The sequence below is a fragment of the Colletotrichum jinshuiense genome, chromosome 5, assembly GCF_051148585.1.
Source record: "Colletotrichum jinshuiense chromosome 5, complete sequence".
Taxonomy (NCBI): Eukaryota; Fungi; Ascomycota; class Sordariomycetes; order Glomerellales; family Glomerellaceae; genus Colletotrichum; species Colletotrichum jinshuiense.
The window spans coordinates 3472432-3495327 of NC_139312.1; the positions used below are offsets into that span (position 1 = coordinate 3472432).

General features: G+C 49.7%; 4 protein-coding genes across 4 annotated transcripts; 2 read left to right on the top strand and 2 right to left on the bottom strand.

The window, feature by feature from the left end:
* Positions 1 to 6344: 6344 nt before the first annotated feature.
* On the bottom strand, positions 6345 to 8547 carry EsH8_V_000847 (GMC family oxidoreductase; the record flags this gene model as incomplete). The annotated part of the gene is made up of 5 exons (XM_083273363.1): positions 6345 to 6392; positions 6460 to 7691; positions 7760 to 7883; positions 7946 to 8247; positions 8355 to 8547. The coding sequence occupies 5 exons, from the start codon at positions 8545 to 8547 to the stop codon at positions 6345 to 6347; spliced, it is 1899 nt and encodes a 632-aa protein (XP_083126078.1).
* A 3693-nt stretch (positions 8548 to 12240) lies between these two features.
* Positions 12241 to 13104, top strand: EsH8_V_000848 (major facilitator superfamily domain-containing protein; the record flags this gene model as incomplete). The annotated part of the gene is made up of 1 exon (XM_083273364.1): positions 12241 to 13104. One exon carries the CDS (start codon positions 12241 to 12243, stop codon positions 13102 to 13104), a length of 864 nt encoding a protein of 287 aa, XP_083126079.1.
* Positions 13105 to 13888: 784 nt separating this feature from the next.
* On the bottom strand, positions 13889 to 16130 carry EsH8_V_000849 (Zn(II)2Cys6 transcription factor; the record flags this gene model as incomplete). Its single annotated transcript, XM_083273365.1, has 4 exons — positions 13889 to 14325; positions 14388 to 14908; positions 14991 to 15425; positions 15484 to 16130. The coding sequence occupies 4 exons, from the start codon at positions 16128 to 16130 to the stop codon at positions 13889 to 13891; spliced, it is 2040 nt and encodes a 679-aa protein (XP_083126080.1).
* Positions 16131 to 20020: 3890 nt separating this feature from the next.
* EsH8_V_000850 (aldo/keto reductase) lies at positions 20021 to 21203 on the top strand (the record flags this gene model as incomplete). The annotated part of the gene is made up of 3 exons (XM_083273366.1): positions 20021 to 20185; positions 20236 to 20413; positions 20467 to 21203. 3 exons carry the CDS (start codon positions 20021 to 20023, stop codon positions 21201 to 21203), a joined length of 1080 nt encoding a protein of 359 aa, XP_083126081.1.
* Positions 21204 to 22896: the final 1693 nt, after the last annotated feature.

A 22896-nucleotide genomic window follows, 5' to 3' on the forward strand; every position in this document is an offset into this window, starting at 1 on the left:
GTATTTAGCCTAAAGGGGCTAAACTAGTTGTAAGGCTGTAAGTTAAGTATATAGCTCTTTATTTTCAGCCTAAAGTTATATAATTATATTAAATAGTTGCTAGTTGTTTAGTATAGCTAGAGCTACTATAGTAGCTGGTTTTTATACTAAAGTAGTAGGTGTAGTAGGAGGTTATAAGGTAGTACCTCTAGTAGATATAATATTATTATTTTACTATTTAGTAAGTATTAAAGGTAACTTACTAAATAGAAGTAATTAAAGTGTTATAGTTAGGTATCTAATAGTAGTGTTTTCTACTAACAGGCGTTATAATAGATACTTAATAGTAGTTATATATACTATAAGTTGTTATAGTGTAGATAAGGCTTATAGGTTGTATAGTAATTAGTTATATATTAATAGAGAAAGTTAGTAGGGGTTTACTAATATAGGATAAAGAGAGTTATTTAGAAATAAATTATAAAGTTAATTACTAAAGAACTAAGGGAAGTAATCTATCTAGTTCTAGTTATAAAGTCTTATACTCTTTTATAATCTTTTATAATATACTTAGAACTAACGCCTAGAAGTTAGTCCTGATGTTAGACCGCCCTTAGCGTGTTAGTCTACCCTTATTAGACTGCTTCCCGTCTGTTAGTCCTACCCTATAGGACTACTTATTGTTAGTTAGTCCTTCTTATTATTACGTAACTTCCTGTAGTTCTTCTGTTACCGGTTAGGCTAAGCCTAATCCCTATGTTCTTACGTATATAAAGGCTTATACCGCCTGCATCCTTACTGCTAGGTGGGGCGTTATATTTAGTAACTTGTTAGGTTGTAACATACTAATACTACTATTAAGCTTTTATTATACTTTAGTATTAATAGTTTAAATTAAAATTAAATATACCTTATCTAATTAAATTAAATTAATTAATACTTATAGATTATTTAGTGTTTACTACTTATAGATATATAGTATTAGAAAATAAATGTTTTTATTTATTTACTTATATATATATCTTATTAGATATTGCTTTCTTATATATATATACTTTATTTTAAACTAAATTAATATATAAGAAACAACCTACAGCCTTAGCTGTTTTAAACTAAAGTTCTTATATGTTACATCTTAATAATAAAGGCTGATTCGCAAGCGTAGGTTTCTACCGGGAGCTTTAAGGGTTAATTAACAAGGTATCCGAGAATAGCGACACACGTATGCTTTCACTAGATAATGAAACGATTGCCTTCTTGATGGTACTGCCGTCATAAGGCGGGCATAGAAGGCGGGCAGAGAAGGCGGGAAAGCATTAGGCTTAAAAATACCTAAACCATAGTTAACTATAGATACCCATAGTGGTGGTTCGGTTTTTATAGGTAAACTATAAGCGTGGTTTATAGTTGCGTGGGTACTATAGACTATATAAACCATAGGGACGGGTAGAAAAAAACCATAGGGATGGTTTATAGTTATTTACTAGTAATAATTAATTATAATAATCTTCTTTAAAATCCCTAAAATTATTAAACACTAAATAACACTTGAAATATACAGATTAACTTAAAATAAAAGTTATTCTATAGGTTTCTTATAAATAAATTATATTATTTAGAATTTAATAGAGTATTAATATTTTTGCTTGTGGTTATTATGGTTAAAAATTTTTTTACCTACTGGTTATAACTACATAAACCACAAACCACACATGCTAAAATTACCCATCTACCCACACTACCCACCTACCCATATGGGTAGCCATTTCAAACCATAGTTTGAATAGGTTGAACCACAGGTGGTTACCTATGGGTATTTTTAAGCCTAGAAAGCATTGGGCGACATGAAGCTGTTCTAGAAGAGGGCATTGCGAACATGGTGATAACAATGCCGCCGTCAAACGCATGTCCTTATGTGGGTGTTGGATTACCTAGCCAGAATATGGACAGGCGGTCAGCAGCAGCCAGCCACCGGCCGTGGCAGCGGTCGCAGCAGCGAAGCCCGGTGATCACGTCTCCGTGCTGCCAACAGGTATATCTTCACTACTGCTGCTGCTGCCAACCGTCCCACTTTCTTTTCCACATACCGATTAACACCTTCCGAGTATACCATATTGATATCCGGCGAGCTCCAGCCCGTACAGGTAGACCTATGATAAAGCAGGTATCCCTGTGATGCCAACAGTGGGGGACTTTCATCTGTAACATTTCAACAGAATTGACGTACATCATAGGGCAAAGGCAGCGAGTTGATGTCATGTCTCTGTGACATGTATGCCTATCTAATAGACATCTTCGTCCGGCTGTTTAAGAAGCGGTAATCCTTGGTCTTTGGGCGGCCGTTTTCGGTGTTTCGAGAGAGTCGTATTCTTGCAGCTTTTGACGAAATCTGCTTTACCAAAACAGCCGCCCCTGGCAGCTATAGCATGATGCAAAGAAAAGGGCATCAAGCTAAGCTGCCTCAGACAATAAGAACATGTCCTAGAGTGACGGAGCGTGTGCGTACCGCTAGTCTCGTAGGACCAGAGATCCATACAGGACTTTAGCTAAGATGTTTTCTAACGGCACTCCTGGCTGTAAAGCAATTCTAGGGGTTTCAAAAGATAGGTTGATCATTCCCTCTAAACATACTTAAAGTAGTGCAGAGAGATATGTGATTGAGCTGAGATGGATACACCCACCGTAGTGTTGGACGTGGACCAATGACCTCGTTGGATCACAGCATCTAAGCAAGCCAGCTTTTGCCGTCGCATGCGTCTGTTGGACATTGGCTCAGAAGTAAGCTTACCGTAATTTTTCCCTCGAAGATTGAGGTCACGAAATGCTAGTCCTTGGCCTGGACGAGAGCGAGCGAGGGGAGTGATAGGAGCCTACTATGTTGTGAAGTTGAATATTGCATCACTGGGAGAATGGGGACGGAGGAAGACCAGAGGTAGCATGTGGAGATGTATCTTGCGATCTCGTATGCCCTCAACTGAAGCTTCTACGTTCGGTGTCGGCCTCATTTAATCCAGTGTCGTTGAGCCTTGAGCCAAGGCGCTGTATTTCGTCAACGGGGCCTGAGTCCCGGTTGGCGATTATGGACTTTGTTTCATTGGTGTATTCATGGCTCAACACGACGAGGCTGAGCAAACGAAGGACAGCAGACGAGGGGAATTGTGTCCCTTGATCTATATGTTCGTTCATTCATTTATTTTCCAACGGTGCTCGGGGCTCGAGAGGCATGTCTCGGTCGAGTAGAACTATGGTGTGCCAGAGAAGACGAGTTTGCGATTTCGTGTCGTGGGCGAGTCTTCCTTTATTCACTTTATTCACCCATCCTGTTCTTCTCCTTTGAGTTGTTGGTATAATGGAGACAGACTTATAAACAAACGTGCTTGGAAACCTAGACGCATTCCCACAAAGCTGACTGTACGCCCCTATCTCGTCTAGGGGAGGCGCATCCAGAATCTTGTTTTTACGACTTGCAGTCTCATGGGAAACATGCCGATTTGGGAGAGTCAAAAGATATACCAATGGCCGATGTGCGTATCTGCATCGTCTACTAAGGTCTTGAGTATCGCACCCTTTCCTGCATCGAAAATGTTGCATTCTCATCGGCTATGGCCGCTGGAGATGCTTCATTGGCAGAAATATACCAATCGTATGCGGCTTGGTTTTCTGACTACTGCTAACAATGTGTCATGCACATCCTGCAGCGGTTGCTCTCTCTCGGTGACCCGGAGATGTAGCTGCTGGCTTATGAGGTTGCCATCTTTACTTGACACTTGCAACGTAGCTAACATTCGAACGTGAATGACAGCTTTCTTGGCACTCTGGTTGGCGTATTTGAACTCGTTGCGTCGCTCCGTGAATGCCATTCTCTCCTTTGCTGTCTTGGATACCTTTTCTGCAGTATGTCCGACGCACGCCTGAGGGATCTCTCACATAATGAAGCAACCTTCCTCTTCTAGAGATAGCCGAGGTACTCGCGAAGAATCTTTTAGTATTCTTGTATAATGGCCCGTTCGAGGGCACGTAGTTCCAGGTCGCGGTCCAGAAGTGCTTGATATGGACTATGGCGTTGGTATAGTCGCGTCGTTGGTTGTTGCTGGGTCGGCCTAGCCACTGTGTGTAGAAGTTAACTGTGTTGAAATGTATGATGGGCTGTACCACTAGCAATGGTAGCCGTAGCGGCATTGCCAAGGACAGGTCAAGCCCTTGCTTGAAAGAATAGTCATTGTGGCCCTGGGCAGTGGCTTGGTTGCGGGAGCCCGCTGCACAGCACACCCAATCTCTTGACATCTTGTCTCAGAGCTTGAAGCACCGTTTACTTCTTGTTTACTTGTTTGTTTGTTTAATAGAATGCGTCCAGGATTCAGTCACGATGCCAAATAGAAGTCGACCCCTCTCTGCACCCAATCTCATCTCATCCCAGACTTGAATGCCAGGGTCATACCAAACCAGGCACCACACAATACCCTGCCAAAGAAGAGGGGATTGAAAGATGGCGTTGTCGAGTAACAGCTGAACCCAGGGCCCCGATCTACAATTGTCTACAGCCTCTCGCCGCCTTCATCTTATGCTCCACAAGTTGGGGGAGGTCATGGGGACGGTCGTGCGGCATGTCATGTCGGGAGGTTACTTGCGTAGTTTGGAGAGGTTTAGCAGCGACCCCCGCCCAGCCACCCTCCCTGGTAGGAGGATAAAAGAAAGGGAGTCCAAGAAACAGAGGTGCCCAGACCGCGCTCAATGTCCTCGCTCGCTCTCATCTTTACGTCTTGCAAGTCGGGGACGGCATGGGGACGGGCGTTTAATACATATTTCGTAGCTGTGTGTTCTAAGATTGAGTCTCTGTCATGTCATTTTAAGGGGCGCTTTTTTGTGGACCTCTTCCAAAATGGGCTGTCACCGCAGCCGTGAAGATGAGCATGATGGATGATGTTCCTCATGCATGTGGGTGTAGCAAGAGTTTTGATCGTGTAGCTTGTTTTATTTTGAGGTTCATGACGGCGGCTAAAAACTTCGGCGGCGAGCAGCAGTATTGGCAAGGTGGAACCATCGGTGGATTGGGTGAGTAAGTGAGTGATGGTCAAGTGAGTGAGTGAGTGAGTGAGTGAGTGAGTGTGCGCGTGTGTGGTGGGGACTGGGTTGAGGTGCTGAATGAGAGTCACTGGCAGAGCCGAGACGCGTGAGCTGAAGTCACGCCTCAATGAAGTCGGCCAGGCAGTGGTGAAGGAAGCGGAGGATCAAATGGCCAGGGATTATAGGCTAGCGGGTGGATGTGAACGATTCTCAAGATGAGGGCGGCCTCCCCTCCTTGGCCGTAGCAGATGTTGGGTTGCTGATGGCAAGTGTATCGGTCAGTACCTGGCACCTGGCCACTTATCGTGCAGACGATACATGGCCTCTTTGTACCTTACTTTGGGACGCCACAGCGGAGAAACTTCGCAGTCTGATAAGATAAAGATCTTGTGGGTCTATGCACTGCCAGCAGCCACAGCAGCCACAGCAGCCAGCAGAGACAGACGAGATTCAAGTTGCTGTTGTTTGGGTGAAGCATCTTCAGTACTTCCCGTCCAAAACTCGTTTGAAAACATGGTCATGGTCATCCGTGACAGGGTGACCAAGAAAACTCGCTCGCATGCATACCCAAAACTCAAAGACGGGTTTGGAGAGGAGAGGAGCAGTACATCAGCGAGGCGAGAGGCTTTGGCCAAACAAGCACATTTCGGGTTGAGATCTTGAATTAACAAAGCTACAGCACCAGCGAGGAGAGTGCACTGATGGGCTAAATGGAGTTGGTGCTGGAGCGATCAAGTCGAAGGCAAGGAAAGGGAAGGAGGAGTTTCGGTGAGCACGAGGCGTGGGGCTTCAAGATTGGAGGGTTATGAAGTTGTAGCATGTAGCCCGGCTGGTCTGCCTCCACCGGACGCCCAATCGTGGTGGACTACGTTGTAGAATATAGCCAACTTACCAGCTAGCGAATAGTACATACGACCATACCCACTGGAGAACTCGGGATCCCGTCCGCTCTCCCATAGATAAGCCAGTGAGGGCCGGATTAGTAGTTGGGTCGGTGACGACCAGCGAATACCTGGTGTTGTATGTATATTTGTTTTTTGCCCGTTCAGGATTCTACAACCAATCGTTCGGTACTGCTGAACATACCTTACCACAAACATGACAGTTTCATGGCGGAGGCCATCGACTCTTCGTTTAGACCGTGTTTTACTTAGAAAGAGCTGGCCGATAGGCAAGTTACAATGGGGACACGAAGATGGCAATAGTAGTGAGGAATATACTAACAACCGCTGTCTAGACCGGAACAGCCATGCCCTCCCCAAGGAGAACGTACAGTTCAGACGATGCTATGCTAGGTTAGCTCAAGTCTTGTTCCTCTTCTCCCACCGGCGGATGATGACCTCAGCAGCCTGCATGTTTATTAGCAGCCATGACTTCCTCAAGAATAGAAACAGGATGGTTCCGGGAACGATTTACCTTCTCGCCAATGGCGTACGCCGTCGTGGTGGTGTGGGCAGCAGGGACGGTGGGGATGATGGAGCAGTCGGCAACGCGAAGGCCCGGGATGCCGTAGACGGAAAGGCTCGAGTCGACGACGCCGCCCTTCTCGCGCGGGAGCATAGCAGCCGTGCAGCAGGGGTGCATGAGCGACTGGATGACGTTGTTCTTGATGTACTCGATGAGGGCGTCGTGCTCGGTGACATTGGCACCGGGGGCGACCTCGAAGGCGTCAAGTCCCTGCCACGTGTCGGTGGAGAAGAGGCGGCGGAAGTAGTCAATGTAGGCGGCCATGATTTCGAGGTCGATGGGGTTCGCGCCGGTGGCGTAGTTGACGACGGGGGTGGCATCGTGGTCGGTGGAGTTCAGGATGACGGAGCCGCGGCTGAGGGGCTTGAGGAGGAAGGCGGTTGCGGGCCCCGATTGGAAGGGCATCTCGAGGATGGGGTGCTCGGGGTGCTCGAGGGCCTGGGCGATGATCTCGAGCTGCGCCATGTAGCCCTCACGGACGGTCTCGGCGGCACCGGCGGGGAGATACCGGAGGGCGGAGCGGTCCCCGATCTGGGCACGGATGTCTGCGACGATCTGCTCCCACTCGGGGGTGACGTGTCGGAGGGCGACGTAGGCGGCGCTGTTGCCCATGGCGAGAGTGTAAGGGCCACGGGCGGGGCGCTCGCGGAACTGGGCGACAGCCTCGGCGGCGTAGGTCGCGTTATTGGCGACGTCGGCCTCGCTGGGGCGAGGAGCGTCGTAAGAGTAGGCGAGAGGAAGGCCGCAGTGGTCCTGGAAGTTCTGGCCGACACCAGGGAGGTCCTCCACAAGCTCGATGCCCTCCGACTCGAGGTACCTGGCAGAGGCGATGCCGCTGCGCTGGAGGATTTGGGGAGTGTGAACGGCGCCGGCTGACAGGATGACTTCGCGCCTGGGGCGGATGGTCCGGACCTCGCCGCCGGCAACGGGGCGGAACTCGACGACGGGGGCACTCTTCCTGTCCTTGTTGATTACGAGGCGTGTGACCTTGTGCTCGACGAGGAGATCAAGGTTGGGACGGGTTTCCGCGATCCTGGTGTAGTGACCAACACCGGCGTGGGACCGCTCAACGGTCTCGGAGTTCTGGGCCGAGGGAACCCAGCAGATACCGTGCTTATCCCCATCGTCGCAGCTGACGGGGGTCTTCAGACCGAACTCCTCGAAAGCCTGCCATCCGAGCCCTGGAGGTGTTGACAGTTCAGCGTCTTCGCTATTCCTAGTGTGGTTACCGCTCTGGGAAGTCACATACGCTGGACGGGCCACTGAAAGGGCGGGAAAGAGGCCTCGATCGAGTCACCGGTGTACGCGGAGGCATCCCAAGTGTAGCCGTATTCCTCGGCAAGCTCGTCGCTGGGCTCGGTAAGGAAGAAGGACTGATGTATTCCAATGTTAGAAGTGGGGTTCGGCGTTGGGGAAGGACAGGGACGGGATTCACCTTCTTGAATGCAGGGCCAAAGTTCTCCCAGTCCCAGCTATCAGAGCTGTTGTCGAACTGGGGGCTACCGAGTCGCGCCCACTCGTCGTAGTCGTACCTGGAACCACGGTCCAGGAATTGGCCGTTGACGGCGGACCCTCCGCCAACAGTCATGCCAAGGATGACGGTAGCGGTGCGGTTGTTGACGCTGGCAACGGGAGGGGAGCTGACGACTAGGCGACTGGCTCCACGGCCATCCTCGGGCGGATCGTAGTAACCAACAGTCCCCTCGATCTTGCCGTACTCGATGACTAGGACGGTCTCTGTGAAGGGGGGGGGGACATCCGCATAAGCTTTTCAAAGATCGCCCCGGCATCACAAACTTGGCCCCTCCATCTAGGTATTAGCATTGGAAGGATTCACAACTCACTCTCGGGGAAGGCGGCTGAAACACGGTCGGCGATGGTCAGACCAGAGGTACCACCGCCGACGACGACGAAGTCGTACTCCTGCCGGAGCTCGGTGACCTGCCTCTTGGCCAAGCTGTGAGTGCGGGGGGGGAGAGCCTCGACGACGACACTGAGGATGCACGCGCCGGTTGAGAAGGCCTTGATGAGACGCATCTGTTTCTGTTGGCTTCGGTGATGATGGTGGTAAAAGCAGTACAGAAGCGAATTTAGATGGTATCTAGAGGATGAATACCGCGACAGAAGAGAGGGGAGATGGAGTTGATTGACACACGCGACTCTTGGGGAGGGCGAGCGAGCCAAAGGAGAGTCGATCAGAGGACAAGGATCATCGCGACTTTTCTCTTGTACTAGGCTACTTCTCGGGCGGAGACAATGGAACCGAATGCTACTCGGCCACATGAAAAGCTCGTTATGGTCGCGCCAAGTATATTTTGACCTGCTCTTCTGGGGGTTGAAGACGAGTGGGTGGAATGCTGTGCCGTCTCGGCGCTCATGGTGGCATTCTGCCTACGTCCCTTTAGCCGTACTCAGTTAATTTGCCAATGTTGTCATCCCTGTCTCCAGGAACCAAATCCCTGTCCGCGCGCAACGCAGGAGCACTGGCAGAGTCTCTTATTCCCCCCACGTTTTCTGACAATAGACATTCCTGATTTTCTGTCTTGGGCCTGTGCAGACGGGTTATCGATCACCGACGGCGCGGTTGCTGCCTCCCTTCCCTTACGAGCGTGCTGTCAAATCAGACATTGTGGGATCCCTATAACCCGGCGACGTCGTCTGCGTCGGCCAACATTGATCGGAACCCGCCGCTCTCTCTTAATCTCTCCGTCTCCTCCACTCATCCCGAACTGATGGAAGCTTCCCAAATGCACTAGGCCATGCCATCTCAAGAGAGGGGATCCATGGCCAGAGGGAAACCCGCACGCACACGGAGCTTGGCCTTCGGTTTTCGTTGCTCATGGAGAGGCCCCGCACAAAGCACCCTGCAAAGCAGTAACAGCACTGGCGAGCAACGTGATTACTTCTCCATAAGACAGAGCTCGCGATTCGCAGCAGTATTACGCGTTTCTGTGAACCAAGGCCAATGAATTGCCCAGGAGCCGCATGTGTAATCGCTTGGTGGCTTCTTCAAGATCTCAACAGCTTCCAAGCGATCTGAGACTCAGTGCGCGTTGCTAAATATGAAGCGACCAGACAATGGCAGCGATAGGAGTCATAAGGGGTGGTCGATGGGTCTAATGTGCGCCATATTCGTTGCGAAGGCGACGGTGAAAATACCGCTGTCGGCCCGCCAGCAAGTGGCCCTCTCTCCGACGTGCTTGTTGCCTTGCCTGCAGTGAACGAGTCACCAAAGGCTATTACAACAGAAGGACACTAGTATCGTCTGTTTATCTCTGTAGATACTGTTGGATATCTGGACAAACTTCAAGTCCGCTGAGGTGAGGCAGCTGGCTCCTAACTGGCTTCTCAGCTTCCTCGAACTTGACCACCACCGCAGCTCACTGTATATTGTCGCCATTGTGCTTATCAGACAAAATCGAGAGCTGGGATAACTTCAAAATATGGTGGAGAGACCGTTTGCAAAACTGAGTCTGTCTGGAAAGTCTTTTCGTACAATGGTAGCAACATTTCACCAAAGCCAGAGGCGGTTAAGTTGATATATCCTACTGATCCCACAAAGGCCTCGATATTGATACTGCATCTGCCGGAGATACTCCATTACGTTACCAGTAGTTTCCCGTTACAGAATATGCCAATACTTGGGATAAGACGGCATCGGGCTGGAGAGAATGTGCGTCCGAGTTGGCGGCTCAACTTCATCCCTTCTCTTTTTATCGTCGTCGTCGTCGTAGTTACCCTTGTTGTCTCGGGTATCGTCTGTGGAACTGGAGCTGCAGACATAGTAGACACCATCGTCTTCGTCAAGCGTGAGAGTGGTAAGAGGAGATATCCCGGGACTCGGCGTCGAGAAGCAAAGTTGCCCTTACGGCATGACGAACATAAAAATCTAGCTGACTGTGGCCGACTGGGTTGTAGCTATAAACTGGCGGCGACAGGAAAAGAAGCGGGATTAAACGCCGCGTTCTTGTTCAACTGGATCGGAGCGACCCCAGCGGCTAGTCCTTCTTCGCATTTGATGACCGGGAGCATGGTCACAGTGTTTGCAGTGACCCTTGGGTCTTACTGTGTGGCCAAAGACATGAGTAACATGCCTCCGTACGACAAACTTGTTGTCAGCTTCGAACCTTGTCGAGAGGCTGGGTGTGTTATCGCTGATAGATGACCCCAATGTTATCAAAAAGAAGCTGATAGAAGATCTATGGACGAAAATTGAGGAGACCGTGGCGAAGAAGAAGACCTATTTCGAACGGCAGCGCGAAAATCTCATTGCCGAAATTGCCACGGTAAGGACCACAGTGCCTGGAGACCATCAAGAAACGCGGATTACTCGGGCAAGAGGGGACTTGTCGTTCCGGGCTTGTGCTTGCCGCGTAAAAGCATCACCTCCAGTGAGTAGCTGAAGCAGACCTGTAGCAGTTGCTCGTCGGGCGGGACAATGGCCATTCGTGGTAGGCTTTTGTTGGTTTGAGCGAAGATGATCGGCGACTTGGAGACCTGTGGTACTTCTGAGTGAGGACGTATGGATGGGTAGGAGGTTGTGACATTGGGTCTGTGGTTATTGCAATGGGGAGCCGCAGCTTTTGGTTCATGAATGCGTGTTGTACAATGTATTCAGCGGGCTGTCAGGTCTGTCATGTTTTTGCTAGCTGAGACAAATGCTTAAGCGGCCACCTGTGAGACTTTAAATCTGGAATGTCGAATCTAGGCCGGACGGCAGCTCGTATTAATCTCGTGTCTGGGGGCATGAAGGGCTCAAGTTAACGTCGGCTGGAATAATGCAGTGATGGCAACATTTGGGACGGCGACTTCAAGAATCTGACAAGCAACAGCCTCACGGACGGTGTCAATCTCGGTAAAGAAATTTCCCGAGAAGGTATGCAGGGCAGTTTGAAGGATAATTCTCCCAAGATATCCACACAGAGCAGAATAGGGGAAGTAAGCAGGGGGACAGCATAACAGATCGGAAAGTCACTGAACCGTTATGGCGCATGGCCTTTGGGTGCAAGGCAGGGCAGGGCACTGGAGAAACACTCGACCCATCACAGCATCTGTGGCTTTGGGATTGTGGCTGGAGGTGTTGTAATGATGCCCAAGGCACCAGACTCCTCTACATCTGGAGCCATGCTGCATGAAGACCCAAACCTGGGACGATCAAGAGATGCTTCCCATGGCGAGTATGCTGGGCAGATTTTGCGTGAAGGTTGAAATCTATTGGGTTCGCAAATTTATCCTTTGTAAAACCAGCTCGATACTTTATACGAATGCCCCAAATGATTGGTGGTGGTGCCAATCCGCCAACGGCTTTGTCGTCGGCAGATGAATAGACGTGTGAAGCTAGTCATTTTACCGTCGGCAAAGTTTACCGACGGCAGAAGATTGCCGACAATCACGGCTGGAATCGGAAGTCGAAAAAGACAACCCCCTAGTCTTCAAGCCCGGGCACCCAGCATATCTCACATTTATTGTTCAAAAATCCATAATCCGGTATCGGTAACAGATATCGCTTCGGTTAGCGAAGGCTTAGAGAACATCGAAGATTGTGATGATGGAGTCACTGGGTCCGACCCCAGTGTGGCCTCTCAAGGACGCTCCGAACGTTCAACCATGATTTAATATAAAGAACCGGATGGCCACAGGCCTCCAATAAATAGGAAATTGATATAGTTTGTTGTGTATAAACTTTATAATTTCTTCCAAGGTCGTCCCGGAGTCGATTCCGATCTCGCCATGGCCGCATCTCGCATAGTCCCTGACAGTGGTCTGTCGTTGAAACAGTCCCAATACGACTCTGAATCTTCCGAATCATCCTCCCGTGCTTCCATGACTATCAAAAAGCCGCCAAAAGACCTTGAGACGAATGAAATCTCAATACGAATCGAATCGCAAAACAAGGTGGAGGCCACAGGTGCAGATGAGCCACCGCCGGATGGAGGATGGGTTGCATGGACGCAGGCTTTTATGGCTCACCTCGTCATCGTCAACACATGGGGAACCGTCAATTCGTTCGGAATATTTCAGAGTTTTTATCGGGACTTCCTTTCCCGTGATCCCTCGGATATCAGCTGGATTGGCTCGATGCAGGTATTCTTCCTGTTCGTCATCGGCGTTCTCACCGGCCGACTGACGGACGCTGGCTACTTCCACCACGTATTTGCTACGGGTTCGGCTCTCGTGGTACTTGGAAGCCTGACGGCCTCCTTTGCCACCGAATATTGGCAGCTTTTTCTGTCCCAGGGCATCTGCATCGGGCTCGGCATGGGAGGTCTCTTCTGCCCCGTGATGGCCGTCATCTCCACATACTTCAAGCGCCGGCGGAACTTGGCCATTGGAATTGCCATCAGCGGGTCTGCTACGGGAGGCATGATGTATCCCGTCATGGTGCGTCAGCTTCTTCCTCAAATTGGCTTTGCTTGGACGATGAGGTCCATGGCTTTGGTTCAGCTCGTCACACTTCTCGTGGCCAACTTCTTCATGCGACCCAGACTGGGACCACGACGGTCGGGCCCGTTGGTTGAATTCTCCGCCTTTAAAGAGAAGCCGTACTCGCTCTTTACGATTGGCATGTTCTTCGTATGCCACCCAACGCCTTGATTCTAAATATCTCCATTTAGAATACGTATGCTGACCAATGATAGAACTTCTGGGGAGTCTATTTCGCCTTCTACTAGTACGATCAATGCTTCCATCCCAAGACATTAATGACTGACATTGGACTTTGCAGCATTGGACCTTTCAGCCGAGACGTTCTCTCATTCAGTTACGATCGATCTATAGACATTCTCATGATTATGAATGGCGTGGGAGCTATTGGTCGTGTGGTCCCAGGTTTTCTGGCAGATCTATATCTGGGCCCCTTGAACGTAGTCACCCCTGCAGCCTTTTTCTGTACCATCCTTCTTTACTCTTGGAACGCCCTACACAGTGAGAGTGGTTTGTACTGCTGGGCAGTGCTCTATGGTAAGTCCTTCAACGACGGCGCAGGATCAGTGCATGCTACGAAGCGAAGAGGCAACATACTGATAGACATACAATTAGGTATATTTGGGGCCACCGTACAAGGCCTCTTCCCGGCTGCGCTAGCTTCTCTCACTACCGACCTAAGCAAAGCCGGGACGCGAATGGGTATGGTGTACTCCATTATCAGTTTCGCAAACCTGACCGGACCACCAATTGCAGGTGCCTTGATCAAGGCTGGAGAAGGGCATTACACGTATGCATTTGCTTTTGGGGGTACTTGTCTGTTGTTGGGAACGTCATTTCTGGTCGCTTGCAGGATATCTAAAGGAGGGTTCGGATTGGCCAAGGTCTAGAGAATGGGTACAAACGTAGACAAAAAGTTTTGCTAGCATAAAAAGCACAAGTGATTACCTTGGACTTAAAAGTGAGATACCTGCCAGAGCTCTGGAAAATAGAAGTCCTCCATCATGTGGTTTTGCAATTCTTCTAGGAATCCACCATGCCCCAATGACTCATCTGATTGCGCCAAGGTCTCTGCTCCAGCAAAACCAGACACTCCTTCACGACCTCTTTCACTGGCGGGCGCGGCGTTCTGGGCCGTTTGTAGTGTTAGGTCAGCCTTTCTGCTGCGCCAAATGATCAGGTTGCCGTTGTCGCCCATGTGTTTCACGGTTCCCTCGCACTGGTTGAGGCAAATATCGCCCAGGTCCCAATTTCGTTGTGCTTTCATTTTCTCGAGGTGATCGATTAACTTGCGTGCACTGTTAACGCAGCCGGCTGCAACAACATCTTCCTGCGCTTCCAATGCACATCTCATCATGAGAGTAGCGGCAGAGGCGAAATGGTACGCAATGTCTTTGGGAAGCAAAGTGAGGTCAGTGACTGGAGCGCAGAGGGGAAGTTTCTGGTAATCTCACATGGCAGCCAGAATGCCTTAGTCTCTTCTACTGCCAGCGAGGCAACAGCATCTATGAAGGCGTTTCCAATCTTGATGCATCGTGCCTGGTAATACAGAGCTTCGGTATCATCGGCGACACGGGTTGCCTGGAGTGCTGCGCGACAAATGCACATCTTGACAGCTAGGAACGACAGCTGCAAATTGAGGGCTCCAGGTTGGTGTCTCTCAAAAGCCTCGTCATTAGGATTTAGCCACGGCGGTAGTGAATCCTGCAAGTCGTCGACGTGCGCATCGCTACGCCGAAGAACCTTGAGGATTTGCTCCAGAGGATCAGTCCGCAAGGAGTAAATGACCGCTAGAACCTCACCGAGGAGCTTGGTGAGTCGGCAAAGGGCAATAAAAGAATGGGCTCCTTTGAGGCGAGTCTCAGTAATAGACACGCCAGCCGTCATGTCGTCGAATAGGACGTTGAGGTCAGGAAGATCAACATCCCACTGGTCACGGTGAATGTGGCTTGGGGTACCGTGGCACAGACTTGCCCTGTTACAGAGATTAACTTGAACAATGGTCTTTTACGGGAATAATATCCAGACGGCTCTGAGACACGAAGAAGGCGACCTACCAAACATCGTGGATCAGCAAGGCCCACCAGGACTTCACCCTGAGGTTCTTTTGTCGAGAATCAAGCTTCCATTTCCCGGGGTTTCGGTTCAAACCGAGGCTTTGTGCAAGGGCAACGGCGCTGCCGACATTAATGGCGTTGTAAGTAATGGACGTGATGGGCCGACCCAAAAGATCCAGGATACAGGCCAGGACAGTTGAGAAGCTTGGCGTCTGGAAATCCTCGTGCATTGCGCTGACTGTGAGATTCCAGATGTATCTCATGTCCGGCGGGCCACGTCTGCTGGCCAAGATGCTCGGTGATAGCTCCCAGGATACGAGTGAAACGGCATAGATCTCGCATACCAGGGTGTGTGGCAAGGATCCTTCATGGTAAGCCGTCTTGACGGCCGTCTCGTCCAAGATCGGGAACGCAGGGTGCACGGCGTCAAAATATCTGCAGTCAATTCGTCAACACCGGGTGGCAAGCCACTGGGTGGATGCACGCTACTGACAGTTCGATGAGATTCGGTCCTAACGGATGGAGGATGTTTTCGATGATCTCGCACTGTTTGAACCCCGACGTGCCGTTCCCAGTCGCCGTAGTTGTGCGCTGCCTAGGTACTTTGAGGTACACGACAGGATTCCGGGGGTCGTCCGAGTACACGCTGTAAGGATTTGGGTGGACGTGGCTCACAGCACCGCCAGTTTCCCTCGGGGACAGGTACTGCTCGAGCATCTGGACATCCGGTGCTACAGCTGGTCCTACAATATGACTGGAAAGACCAGTGGCCGCAGCCACCAGGGTGGCATCCCTGCGCGGTCTGTTGAGTTCCATGTCGGCATCCTGGCAGTTTGACGTTAATGAATTCTCAGGCGTCGTGGTCGTGGAGTTCAACTGCGCGGGCGATTCGCGCGGTTCGTCCGGTTTCGCGGGCCGTCGAACATGTGCCGTTGTTCGTGTAACGCACTGCTTCTTGTGCACGCGGCATAACGTACAAGGCTCATCCAGACGGGTCCGATCGCATCTTGATTTTCGCCGATGGCAGAAGTCGCACGCCGGGATCCGGTGGGACCGATAGGGCCGGGCAGGGACGGCTCCGGCGGTCAGGGAAAAGCTTGGAGCCACGTTTTGGCGGGGGTTTGCGTTTCCTTCGCTCATTGAGGTGGAGTTTGTTGGGATGGTCGCGGACGGATAGAGGTGGCATTGGTGGGTGAAGGAGAGATGTCGGGTTTCTTTGTCGGGGAACGGGCACCGAAAGGTGGAATACCGACGGCATCGGTTATCAGGCCGTCGGCAAACTTTTAAAAATTGCCGCATCAGGCGGTGGAAGATCCGATAAGCTTATCATTCGCCGTCGGCTGATCAGCGCCGACTGGGCCTCCAAGGGCTATCCCGTCAAAATCAATTCTCGTGGATCAATGTCAACATTATTATGCGAGTGGCTTCAATTAAAGATGGTGGCACTTCTTGATCGCCAGAAATAGGCTCCGACATGCTACGTCTGGAAGGGAGTAAATATCGTCTGCTTCTGGTGCTGCTAACCCGGACATGTTGCGTCTTAGCTCCCAGACTGAAATTTCACTCTTCAGATATTTTCTTCTTTCATGCTCAACTAAAAAAAATAAAAAAATAGGGTAACATCGGGCCTATCCCTTTATTACCGCCAGAGGACTCCTGCTGTCGCCTGTCTTTGTAGTCACCATTATTAGACTCTTCAAATTTTTATGTAATTTTTTTTAACTATTTCTTTGTCATCTGTGATATCTCACGTCGAATTATAGCCGTTGATATGGCGTCCATCCATCCTGAAGTCACGGGCTGCCGTAAGGCCCTGTGGCCGCCGAAGAAAATGAAGGAGGGGGGGCGGCGCCAGGGTTGCTTCATGGACGGGCTCGGGCGGGGTCGCGGGGAGACAGTTATCTTCTGGAAGGAGAGGTCAGGAGGGCATTAGGCGAAAACAGTATTAGATGAGTGGCGAACATTGTGGATGAGATCCGAAGGGGAAGCCCTTGGCGTTCGGAACAAAAACAGTATCTGAAAGGCAGTTCGTAAGCACAAGCGTTATCCCGAACCCGCATGCTCCGCCCGTGATGGCCGGCCTGTAACTCGCTGAGATTCGCATTGGACATATTAACTCGCGTGGTAGTAATGTTTTAAAGGATTCGCGTGAAATTCGTGGAACTTGAGTAGAAAACGAGCCGTTGGTTGAGATTATGAGTCTGTTGATGAAATGAATGGAAGCACGGTTTCACCAGAACCCACGTAGGAACCAGCAACTACCGACGTACGTTCCACCCAGCTTTCCCGGGGAAACTACGGTGCTTTTTGTTGTGCATTGTGAAATCCGGGAGTCTAGTAGGCGACGAGAATTCACTGCCATCCGAAGAACATGCTTAAAATGCCATGGTTATTTGAATATATTGTTGGATTACGTGACCAGAATACGAGCAGGCGGTCAGCAGCAGCGGAGCCCGGAGACTACGCCTCTGGGCTGCCAACAGCTATATCTACACTTCAGCTGCTGCTACCGCCAACCTTCTACTTTCTCTTCTACATACCGATTTACAGCGTCCGAATATACTATATTGGTATTCGGCGAGCTCCAGCCCATACGGGCAGTCCTGTTGTATACAACAGATACCCCGTGATTCCAACATATATTCTGCATTAAAAGCATTTAGCAACTGTTAATGGTAGGAGCATCCGTCAAGTTCCAATTCGGTTTACGCAGATGGCGCGCTATCTGTGTACGACAATACCTCTCCCATTCCTTTCGCCCCTGCCCAGGACCGCCCACGACGAGACGCTGTCAAGTTGACCCTGGCTGTTAACTTAAATTCTCTGTCAGTATTAAACTCCACTAATTGGGTATCTAACTATAATAATGCAAATTTTATGTTGGCGTTGACCTTTGAAACCAACGTCTAGGAAGACAGATATCATACAGCTTGCTCCAAGCTTGTGTTTATAGTATCGCCAATACGACAAACATACTTGAGAGTATGCTTCTTACCTTCGAATAGCCTCATTAGGCCCTTATCAAGACCAGAAAGGCGGTCAGTTACCACCTCGTGTGAATGAGGTTTAAGCGAACCTTCTTTGAGACCGAGGCTGAAGTAATGGAAGTAAATGTAACCAAATTCCTTTTAAGCCCCGTGGATCTTATCATTTCCGTGTTCACCAATCGAGTCGAACGCACAGGGCAAAGGGGCTCCTTTCAGCGCCGCCTTGATCTCAGCCACAAGAGCTTCGGAGCCAATACGATAGTCAATAACTGTGTCACATTTGCTGCGGTCGATGAGTATCTCAACGTGATACTTGGACTGTCCAGCCACTGCGATGACGGGATGTACGCCGCTCTTGCAAGCCAACTGAACAGCAAAAGCACTAACTGCTGCACCGGCTCCATAAACGAAAGGCGGCCCAGTCTCAGTGAGATCCTTTTCCGTCGACCAGAGAGGTGGGAGTCGTAGGTCTCGATAAAGCCCGATTGCAGCCGTCATGGCTGTCAGTGGGACAGTCGTAGCCTACTCAGAGGAGAGGCTCTGAGGAATGTGAAATATCGACTGCGCCTAACTAGTTGCATACTCAGCAAAGGCGCCGTGGGTGTGAACATCTCGTGAAAAACGGTAACGCGGTCACTACTGCCCTGAGTTCGACCAGGGGCCTTCTAGCTGTTGGTTACTGCCAGTTCTTCCATATGTATATACCACAATTGATTACTAGCCGAATGATGCAATTGCCTCTTCCACGATAAGTCCCAAGGCGGGGATCATTAATCCCGGTCTGCAGATGGAACTCAGGCAAATGATGCATGTCAAAATGAGTGGAGTTGTCATTCTTACATATGTACCTCTAAGACTCTTCTCTCCTTCCAAAAGTCTTCGAGAGATAGCTCACTTCGGCTTCATGATTACACCGTGCCAAGCCTTTGCGTTTTTCAACTACGCTAAATTGCTTTGGTGAACCACAATTAACAAACCCCACCGCCGAAGCAAACTCCGCAGCCAACTCCGCCGCCACCGCTGAGTTTCCGCCTTAAAGTATATTTTCATTCCGACAATGCCACCGTTGATCTGAAGGAAGGCGGTATCACGCGATGTAGAAAGACTTTCAAAGCGACTCTAAGCATGTTGTTGGGGCCGAGGAAGCGACTTAACTCTGGGGCACTGAGTGGCATGTTCCATTGAACAGGAAGGACAACAAGATAGTCATAGATACCAATGCTCTCTGTTAGATGGCCTAGAATAGATTCCTCAATCGAGGTTTGGAGAGGCAAGAGTTCCAGGATAATCCGGAGGCGTTTGGAAATCTGTTAGGCTGTACGATTGTAATACTGAAGCAAGTCTGTACTTGTCGGTCTTAGGGGCCTAGAGATGCTAACTCCGGAGAGCTGCAGCACCTACAGGGATGCTTGGTTAGCTCAAGGATGGCTTAGGCAGCCCCTATGGCCTAGGCGTCAGGTATCTCCTCTGCGGCAAATGCGGCCCTATTGGTTGGCTCCAGCGTAAACCGCCAGAGGCTGAATAGAAATGCCCACATCTATGAGCACTCTCGCTTTGATTTCTTTCTTGGTGTGCAGCAAATATGCTAAACCATCTAGGACGCCCTATCCTGTTCAGCAAAGATACTCCGTATATTCTGTGAATATCCACCTAGAGAAAACTTTAAACGCCAACAGCCAATCACTTCTGCAATACGGAATAATCCCTGCTTCAGAGCTGAACGACGAAGATATGTCTTATGCTCTGTAGAGCTTAGACCTTCTCGGTCATTATGATCATTAAATCCGGACCTACAGGTTGACTCGTCTTAGTTATGACCGTCTTGTAAGCCCATCTCCGCGGCGGAGTTTCAGGGATGTACGTTTCAGAAGTCCAAGATATTGGCGGAGTTCAATGGCGTCAGTATACGACGAGGTAGGTTTGGAAGTAATATTAAACATCCCAAGGAATTGAAGTGGCACAAATTAGAGGGATTTACTACGACCATCGTCGATTTTACCAATACCAGTTTACTAAATTATTAATTAAAACGCTTAGATCATCATGGCCAAATTTCAGGTTCCTCAACACCTAAATAAGTCCTTGGAGGACACCAAGGTCCAATACCGCCAGCTTGGCAAGTCAGGACTTCGGGTATCGGTCCCGATTGTCGGTTGCATGAGCCTCGGTGATGCGAAATCGGTGCCTTGGGCTATCCCCGATGAAAAGGTTTGAGAATCCTGAAGGTCATCAGTCGATGGATAACTGACATATTCAAGGCCATCGACTTACTCAAAGCCGCTTACGATAGGGGCTTGAATACATGGGACACTGCAAATGCTTATTCCAACGGGGACTCGGAAGTCATCATTGGAAAAGCTCTCAAGCATCACCAAATTCCTCGGGAGAAGGTTGTGATTCTCACCAAGTGCAACTTCGCTGTCGGGGAAGAGCCCAGTAAGTTGTTCTTTCTGCTAGTCTTGGAGTTCTAACTGACACCTCACCTCTAGGCGCCCTGCATTTTCTGCTTCCGCAAGAGATCGAGAGATCCAAGGACTACCAGAATCAATTTGGTCTTTCGCGAACGGCCATTTTCAATCAGGTTGAGGGCTCCCTGCGACGCCTTCAAACCGGCTACATTGATCTTTTGCAAATACATCGTTTTGATCCCACTACTCCCATTGAAGAAACAATGAAAGCACTTCATGACTTGGTTCAGTCTGGCAAGGTCCGCTATATTGGTGCGAGCAGTATGTGGGCGACCCAGTTTGCGACACTGCAATTCTGTGCCGAAAAGAACGGCTGGACCAAGTTCGTTAGTATGCAAAACCAGTATAACCTCCTCTACCGCGAAGAGGAGCGCGAGATGATCCGCTTCTGCAACGATACTGGTGTAGGGCTGATTCCCTGGGCGCCACTTTGCGGAGGACTTCTGGCTCGTCCTCCATCTGAGTCTTCCACGAGGAAGAAGATTGAGGCGGAGATGGGGCTTGGTGGTCCCGGATCTACTGCTATTGATTCTGCGATTATTGATCGAGTCGTTGAGATCTCTAAAAAGTATGACTGGCCGATGGCTCATGTTGCTCTCGCGTGGATCAACAAGAGGGTTACAAGCCCTATCGTCGGCTTCAACAGCGTGGAAAGAATCGAATCAACTGTGGCTGTGACTGGAAAGAATCTGACAGAGGAGGAGGAACGATACCTTGAGGAGCTGTATCAGCCGAGAGCCGTTCATGGGCATTATTAGCTGTTGTAGTACATGGGCAGTTGATATGTGTTAGAACGAGGTGGATATCTGCTAGTTCCAGCTCTGGGACAGCTGGTCCTGCTGCCGAGTCATCCGCTTTCGACAAGCAAACAATTGACCAATTGACACACCGATGGAAGAAACGTCCTGGAGTCACTTTCAGATTGATAAAAACTGTGACATCGTGTTCCCTTGTCGATTGTAGCAATTCATGTTTTTTGAGAACAAACTGCGGCCAATTCTAAGACGAGCAAATTCAGACCTTGCCCTACACAGCTATATCTCCACCCTGCTGTCCCGCCGTTCCAGCGCTAACCTCCAACAGCTTAGCGCCAGATTCAAGTCCACTTCGCTCGGTGCACGCCACGACATCAACCTTGTCTCAACGTCTTGCCCAAGGCACTCAGGGTCTTGCAAGCCTTCATACACAAGTAGTCGCAATCGCTTACAGTAATGTCGTGCTGTGACTGTAATGAGTCAGGTTTTGGCGAGGAGACAAGTAAGCAGAAAGAGAGATACAATGTAGTTGTAAAATTTGCGTCTACATTTGAAAACATTATTCAAAATCGCTCAAACTTACAAGTCTTAAGTTTGAACCCGAGCTTCATATTATAGCAATCTCTCTAATAGTGGAATAACGTTCCCAACTTACCCCGTTAGCTTCACTCAGCGCCAGTCCAATCCGTCGGTAGACCAGCAGCTCATTTTGAGCAACATACACAAGCTGGAGCCCAATACCATGTTCACCTCCAAGATGGAGAAACAGTGCAGCGTCATTGTGAGCTGCGGTCCCCCATTCCATGATCAATCAATTCTTCACCCTTATTGGCGGTAATATGTACTACGACCCGCAATTTTGAGACGAGCTTGTTGTGATGCAGTCAGGACATCAGGTTTGTAATGTAATCGTGAGATCCACCAAGACCGAAACCAAAAGAGCTCGAAAGACGTTTGTGTAGATATAGAGCGCAGCGATAAGTCGTCATGCCGTGCTTTGATGGGCTGGAAAAAGGCGGGGTAACGGCTTCACTTCGTATTCTCCAACGCTACCTGCCACAGCTGTGTAGGGTATGCACGCTAAGCTCTAGTTGGAATCATGCAGGAACTCGCACTTGCGCCAGAGATAGTCTTAGTTGCTGGGAATCATCAACTGGCCTGTGATTCCATCAGTCGCTTCCTGGGCGACCGTCCCCTTGCAGCTGCATTTCACGTATCTTACCGCTACGGTGCAGTGGGGAAGCTGTTGGACAAGGCATTTGGGCCTCAGAAAATTGAACACCAAAGGAAGATCGCGCGGAGGTTGTTAGAGGGAACCAGCGGCAACCCGTCGACATTGCTGGACGTCCTTGCACGCTTTGAAGCGAATAGAGCATCAGATCCCCGGGATTATGTTTACAGCTTGTTGGGGCTTGTAGAAGAGGACACCGATATTCAAGTCGACTATACCAAGACGCTAGCTCAACTCTTCACGCATATTACTCTTTATATCATAAATAAGACGCATACTCTCGATATTGTTTGTCAGACGGCCTGGATGTCGCGACTTGTATCAAGAAAGCCTCAACCTATCAGCTGGTATTCCGACTCGCCTAGGAGGATGATTGGGCGACCGACTTAAGTTTTGGACCCGGTCGCTAGATTGACCGGCCTGCCTAGCTGGGTACCCGATCTTTCAGGTGTCTTGTTGTACGAT